The sequence below is a fragment of the Erythrolamprus reginae genome, chromosome 6 (genome assembly GCF_031021105.1).
Source record: "Erythrolamprus reginae isolate rEryReg1 chromosome 6, rEryReg1.hap1, whole genome shotgun sequence".
Classification (NCBI taxonomy): Eukaryota; Metazoa; Chordata; class Lepidosauria; order Squamata; family Dipsadidae; genus Erythrolamprus; species Erythrolamprus reginae.
This window is the reverse complement of record NC_091955.1, coordinates 88,935,098-88,942,725: the sequence shown is the minus strand read 5'-3', so window position 1 is coordinate 88,942,725 and position 7,628 is coordinate 88,935,098. Positions and strand designations below refer to the sequence as shown.

Below are 7,628 nucleotides of genomic sequence, written 5' to 3'. Positions count from 1 at the left end.
ACAAAATAAATAAAATAAATAAATAAATAAAGTTCTCCAGCATTGGGCAAGCAACTCTAAAGAGAAAAAATAGAAATAAAAGCTGACAAAGGAGATTTCTGGATCTCTAAATGATGTTTGAGATAGGGATGACTCTTAAAGCCTAAAAAAATATATTGTTGCTGATCAAACTGACATTTTTATGTGCAACACACAAACCATGCAAGGGTTTTTTTTCTTTCATAACTGAATCTCTCTGTCAGTCTGTTGGTAGCTGTCAGAAAACTGTAAAGGTTTTTGGCCCTGGTAATGCATTTTTGTGTATCATTGTTTAAAATTAAAACCGCAATTTAAATTCCCCAGGATTGAGGAGCATAAAATGTCGGTCCATAAAAACACGTGGCCAATTCGGGAACAGACTTTAGGATGAATGCACTTCAAATATATTTATTTCCTGGCTTTAAAACCAGTTGTTAATTATGACGAGCAGGTTAACATGAGTGTAAATAGGCACACAAACATAGAGGCCCATTGTTTCATTACTGTGTGAATTTTAGAACTGGCAGTACTGACCAGATCAGTATCACTTCCACACCTGAAAATATTAATCTAATTAATTATTATATTCCGGCCCCACGAGAAAAATAAAACAGAGAGAGTTTTTTTCTCCCTTTGGTTTTTGTCCGTCCCCCCCCCCCAAAAAAAAAATTAGGGCAAGGTGGTTGCATTAAATCAAAATGTATCTTTGAATGCTAGATTGGTTAATGGTTTTGTGACACAAAAGGAATTTCATCACAACATGAAATAAATTCTTGGACCAATTTAAGGGTTTTCCTTTGTTCCTCCCCTCCTCCCCTCCCCTCCCCTCCCTTCTCTTTCTTTCTTTCTTTCTTTCTTTCCTTCCTTCCTTTCCTTCTTTCTCCTTCCTTTCTTCCTGCCTTCTTTCCCTTCCTTCCTTTCCTCCTTCCTTCCTTCCCTACTTACTTATTTATTTTCCCTCCCTTCACCCCCTCTCTTTCTTTCTTTCTTTCTTTCTTTCTTTCTTTCTTTCTTTCTTTCTTCTTTTCTTTCCCTGCCCACCCCCATAAAATGCTGCCAGACTTTTTATTTATTTATTTTTTGCAGAGGAACCACATAATCGAGGCGGGTATCACAAGCACCTAGAAATCTTGCAAAACTTGACTGTTGGGTTTAAATTACCCTTTGAATCAGTTTCAGAATTCAATGTTTTGTTTTTATTTTAGGTTTCCTTTTAAAGAAGACCAGACCTTCTTTGCCCTTTTAAAGTTCCACTTTGCAAAAGGAAGGGAGAAACAAATCCTGCTTTTGCTTGGAATGCTGCAGGAATACTGATTTGCCTTAGTGGGGCAATTTTCCCTCTTGAAGGTTTTTCAGCAGCTACAGACAACGGGGGTTCTAAGAGTTGCAAGGAACATTTTGGCAGCCTCCTCCAGCCCTTCATCTTCTCCCTTTGGTCTGTGCTCCATTCGTTTTGCTAGAGGCAGGTATTCATATCTGCATCTGAACTACGGGCTGAAAGTTTGGAATCCGTTAGTTTTATCTCTTCACTCAGAGGTGCCCTTTCTTTGCATTCGTTTTCCGCCTTCTTGGCCTCTTCTTTCCTAAGCTTTTTCTTCAGAAGCAGGTAATAGATGACGCCCAGCACAAAATATGGCACTTTCAAGGCAATTATTAGACCGTAGAAAGAATACCTGGGTAAAGAGATTAAAAAAAAGTGCTTGCAAGTCAATTGTGAATCTTGGTGGCTACCTGGATTAGGTTTTTCGGAAGTGGTTAGAAACATAGAAACATAGAAGATTGACGGCAGAAAAAGACCTCATGGTCCATCTATACTAAATACCACCCTTATCCTATTTACTGTATTTTATCTTAGGATGGATATATGTTTATCCCAGGCATGTTTAAATTCAGTTACTGTGGATTTACCAACCATGTCTGCTGGAAGTTTGTTCCAAGGATCTACTACTCTTACAGTAAAATAGTATTTCCCCCAGCCAACCTCAGATTATGCCCCCTTGTCCTTGTGTTTACTTTCCTATTAAAAACACTTTCCTCCTGAACCTTATTTAACCCTTTAACATATTTAAATGTTTCAATCATGCCCCCCCCCCTTTCCCTTCTGTCCTCCAGACTACACAGATTGAGTTCATTAAGTCTTTCCGGATATGTTTTATGGTTAAGACCTTCCACCATTTTTGTAGCCCGTCTTCGGGGCTGCTCAATTTTATCAATATCTTTTTGTAGGTGAGGTTTCCAGAGGTCTAATTTGCCCTTACTTCTTCCTAAGGCTGAGAGAGAATGATTGGTTAATCGTGGGCTTCAAACCTAAGGCAGGACTAGAACTCACAACCAAGTATTCCCTGCTTACTTACTTATTTTCAATACTTGGGCATTTGGCAACGGGCAGGCATTGATGCTGACTGCAGTGTCCCAAGGTCATGTGATTAGAAACATAGAAACATAGAAGTCTGACGGCAGAAAAAGACCTCATGGTCCATCTAGTCTGCCCTTATACTATTTCCTGTATTTTATCTTACAGTGGATATATGTTTATCCCAGGCATGTTTAAATTCAGTTACTGTGGATTTACCAACCATGTCTGCTGGAAGTTTGTTCCAAGGATCTACTACTCTTTCAGTAAAATAATATTTTCTCATGTTGCTTTTGATCTTTCCCCCAACTAACTTCAGACTGTTTCCCCTTGTTCTCGTGTTCACTTTCCTATTAAAAACACTTCCCTCCTGAACCTTATTTAACCCTTTAACATATTTAAATGTTTCGATCATGTCCCCCCTTTTCCTTCTGTCCTCCAGGCTATACAGATTGAGTTCATTAAGTCTTTCCTGATACGTTTTATGCTTAAGACCTGCCACCATTCTTGTAGCCCGTCTTTGGACCCCTTCAATTTTGTCTTTCCCTAGGTCCCACCAAATTGGATAATTTGGATGATCTGTGAGAGTTTTGCATCAATATTAATTTCTACGGAACCATCACTTGGAAAATACCGGAACGCCTGTCATCTGAGGTTGGCCACTGTAGGAAGTTTGTTTGCTTGTTTGTTTGTTTGTTTGTTTGTTTGTTTCTTTCTTTCTTTCTTTCTTTCTTTCTTTCTTTGTTTAGTTGTTTAGTTGTTTAGTTGTTTAGTTGTTTAGTTGTTTAGTTGTTCAGTTGTTCAGTTGTTCATTCATTCATTCATTCATTCATTAATTCATTCATTCATTCATTCATTCATTCATTCATTCATTCATTCAATTTTTATGCCGCCTTTCTCCTTAGACTCAAGGCGGCTTACAACATGTTAGCAATAGCACTTTTTAACAGAGCTAATTTGGAAAGGCATTTTTCTCAAAAGCCAGCTTTCTCAAAAGCCATGGGATTGCAGGGGGACTCACCTGTATTTTACTGCATCATATATCCTACAAGATCCTCTATGGCCGCAGGAGTTACTGCCCCACTTCAAGCAAGACTTGTCAATCACCGCACCAAAGTAAGCTGGGGCTGGAATTCCAGCTACAGAAGATATTGAACAAGAAATAGATATTAGCTTGTCACTTCAGAAGCATTCTTCAGCTACTTTCCCAGCTGGGTGGATAGCAGAAGTGGGATAAGATGCGCCCATAATAATAGTAAAATCACTTAGACCAGTGGTTCTCAACTCTTCTAATACCGCGACCCCTTAATACACTTCCTCATGTTGTGGTGATCCCCAACCATAAGTCTAGCGCCAATTCTCCCAACAGAGCTTGAAGCTGATTGGCAGGAAGGTCAGAGGGGAACTCCCACTGTAAATGCCTGATTGGTCGGATTATAAAAATATGTCCCAAGGTGACGGAATTTTAGCTTTAGTTCCTAACACCATGGAAAATGGTCCTAACACCATGGTCTTAGGCATGTGAAATGGTCATTTGACCCCAAAGGGGTCCCGACCTCCAGGTTGAGAATCACTGACTTAGACTTATATACCACTTCATAGTGCTTTGCAGCCCTCTCTAAGAAGTTTATGGAGTCTGACCTTCCTGCCAATCAGCTTCAAACAATCTGAGTCCTCATTTTACCGACCTCAGAACAATGGAAGCAACAGTGGCTTCAGACTTAATGGTTTAGTTTTGATGCTACCTGGAACCTTGACAATGACTTTCTTTCATAATTAATTTCCTGTACTCCGAACAGTATCGATATGTCTAAAAACCTCGAAGAAAGTGTCCAATAATGTCTCCAGGAATCTGAAGGGTTTTTCTTACCCAATGTTCTCATCACAAGCATCATGAGTCCAACTGCAAGTGACTTCAGGTCTTGAGGTACAGATCTAACAAAGGACAAATCATCCATACTAGTAATTATGCTTCTATAGGGTTTGTTCCCCCCAAAATAAATCTATAAATGAACTCGATGTTATGAATAGGTTTAACTGACAGAGAAGGAACCCTTGTGTCTTTTTCGTGCCTGTTACTCAGGGGTGAAATTCAACAGGTTCTGACAAGTTCCGGAGAACCAGTAACATAAATTTTGGGTAGTTTGGGGACGTGGCAAACACCCTCTCTGGCTGGCCCCAGAGTGTGGAGGGAGTGGGGATTTTGAAGTATCCTTTCCCTGGAGTGGGGAGAGAATGGGGATTTTGCAGTATTCTTCCCCCTGGAGTGGAGGGGGAATGGAGATTTTGCAATATCCTTCCCCTGGAGTGGGGAAAGAATGGGGATTTTGCAATATCCTTCCCCTGGAGTGGGGAGGGAATGGGGATTTTGCAGTATCCTTTCCCAGGAGTGGGGAGGGAATGGGGATTTTGCAGTATCCTTTCCCAGGAGTGGGGAGGGAATTGGGATTTTGCAGTATCCCTCCTCCTGGAGTGGGATTTTGCAGTATCCTTCCCCCTGGAATGGGGATTTTGCAATATCCTTCCCCTGGAGTGGGGAGGGAAAGGGGATTTTGAAGTATCCTTGCCTCTGGAGTGAGGAGGGAATGGGGATTTTGCAGTATCCTTTCCCTGGAGTGGGGAGGGAATGGGGATTTTGCAGTATCCTTCCCCCAGGAGTGGGGAGGGAATGGGGATTTTGCAGTATCCTTCCCTCTGGTGTGGGGAGAGAATGGGGATTTTGAAGTATCCTTCCCCCTGGAGTGTGGAGTGAATGGGGATTTTGCAGTATCCTTCCCCCTGGAGCGGGGAGGGAATGGGGATTTTGCAGTATCCTTCCCTCTGGTGTGGGGAGAGAATGGGGATTTTGCAGTATCCTTCCCCCTGGAGTGTGGAGTGAATGGGGATTTTGCAGTATCCTTCCCCCTGGAGCGGGGAGGGAATGGGGATTTTGCAGTATCCTTTCCCTGGAGTAGTGGAATTTCTTACCTGATAAGAAGCATGTACATAGGAATACCACCCAGTGACAACATAAAGGCGGCTACAGTTTTGACAATGGTGTAAAAAATAAAGTTTTTTGAGCACTCGTAACTTCTTTGGCATTCACCCAACACCGCTGAAGAATTCTTCAAGAAATCATCTGCTTTCTCGATGCAGCTACAGTTGTGAAAAACCTATAAGGAAAAGCAAATAAAACAGTAAAGGACATTTTGCACCTCCATCATTTCAGTTACAAAATGGAAATATCTGATAAATGCATATGATGGTCTAAATCAGGGGTGTCCAACTCAAGGCCCAGGGGCCAGATTTGGCCCGCAGGGAACTTAGATCTGGCTTGCAGAGCCAACCTGGAAACAGGGAAGGACCGGCTTGTGGTGCCTCTGCCAGGGAAAATAGAGCTTGGTAAGACCATGAGCAATTCTCCCAACCTCTGGTTTTGGCTGCAACGACCTCCTGCAGTTCTGCCAGAGGAAACTCATTCCTCCAGCACTCCTCCAGCACTCCTCCAGCTCTCGGCCAGTGAAAACGGAACTTGAGAAGCACCATACGTGGCTGTCCCGAGCTCCGTTTTCACTGGCCAAGCGCTGGAGGAGGCCGTCGCAGCTGAAAACGGAGCCTGCGAGGGGTGGTATCAATGTAGTCAGATTATTATTATTATTATTATTATTATTATTATTATTATTATTATTATTTTATTTCATTTCATTTCATTTCATTTCATTTCATTTCATTTCATTTCATTTCATTTCATTTCATTTCATTTCATTTCATTTCATTTCATTTCATTTCATTTCATTTCATTTATTTTATTTTATTTTATTTTATTTTATTTTATTTTATTTTATTTTATTTTATTTTATTTTATTTTATTTTATTTTATTTTATTTTATTTTATTTTATTTTATTTTATTTTATTTTATTTTATTTTATTTTAATTATTATTTATTGAATTTGTATGCCGCCCCTCTCCGTAGACTCAGGACGGCTCACAGCAATAGTAGAAAACAATGTACAATACAAATCTAATATTTAAAAAACTAAAAACCCATAATGTAAAAAAAAACATACACACAACATACCATGTATAAATTGTATAGGCCTGGGGGGAAAGAGTATCTCAATTCCCCCATGCCTGACGGCAGAGGTGGGTTTTAAGAAGTTTACGAAAGGCAAGGAGGGTGGGGGCAATCCTAATCTCCGGGGGGAGCTGGTTCCAGAGGGCCAGGGCCGCCACAGAGAAGGCTCTTCCTCTGGGTCCTGCCAGACGACATTGTTTCGTCGACGGGACCCAGACAAGGCCAACTCTGTGGGACCTAACTGGTCACTGGGATTCGTGCGGCAGAAGGCGGTCCCAGAGATATTCTGGTCCGATGCCATGAAGGGCTTTATAAGTCCTAACCAACACATTGAGTTTGGCACCCCTGCTGTCTAATCTAATGGCACCAACTTTTCAGGACCACACGGCCTACTAACTACAAGGCAGAAACTAGGTGTGATGTTATTGTAACATTGTGTACATGGAGTCACCCTTGAAGAGAATTTGAAAGCTACAGTAAATGCAGAATGCAGCAGCACGGATAATTTTGAAGGCACCTAGAGTGCGACACCAGACTGAGCGAACTGCATCGGTTGCCAATTTGCTTCTGGTTCTGGGCTTGGGGCTGTTGTGAGTGATCCTTGTCAGACTCAGGAAATGTCTGATTCTGAAGAGCCAAGTGCCTTAGTTTATCCTGGGTTAGGGAGGTTATCATATGGTAGGGGAGACGGGAGTGAAATTGACAGTGATTTAGAAGTGCCTCAGGGGGCTGACGTTACTATGGAAAGTGGATCCCTGTCAGATAGTGATGAGTTATTATATAGTGAGTGGTTAGATCCAAAATATAGAAGAAAAGTCAAGAGAAGGCCAGTGTAAGAGGTATTAATCTGCATTTTAGTAGTTCTGTGCATTGATACGTCACATTTATTTATTTATTTATTTATTTATTTATTTATTTATTTATTTATTTATTTATTTATTTATTTATTTATTTATTTATTTATTTATTTATTTATTTATTTATTTATTTATTTATTTATTTATTTATTTATTTATTTATTTATTTATTTATTTATTTATTTATTTATTGACTGATTGATTGATTGATTGATTTGTATGCCACCCCTCTCCGCAGACTCAGGGCGGCTAACAACAATAGTGAAACAACATATAACAAATCTAATATTTTAAAAAATTTAAAAACCCTAATTTAAAAAACCAAACATACACACAAACATACCA

General features: G+C 40.2%; 1 protein-coding gene across 1 annotated transcript in view; it reads right to left on the bottom strand.

Annotated features, from left to right (window-relative positions):
• Nucleotides 1-1,077: 1,077 nt before the first annotated feature.
• LOC139168739 (solute carrier organic anion transporter family member 1B3-like) overlaps nt 1,078-7,628 on the bottom strand; it is a 35,905-nt gene continuing 29,354 nt past the window's right edge. The window contains exons 12-15 of the mRNA XM_070754341.1: nt 5,339-5,523; nt 4,242-4,306; nt 3,393-3,510; nt 1,078-1,691 (exon numbers count right to left, since the gene is read on the bottom strand). Coding sequence (XP_070610442.1) covers nt 1,475-1,691; nt 3,393-3,510; nt 4,242-4,306; nt 5,339-5,523 — 585 coding nt within the window. The 3' untranslated portion in view covers nt 1,078-1,474. The remainder of the gene's footprint in view (nt 1,692-3,392; nt 3,511-4,241; nt 4,307-5,338; nt 5,524-7,628) is intronic.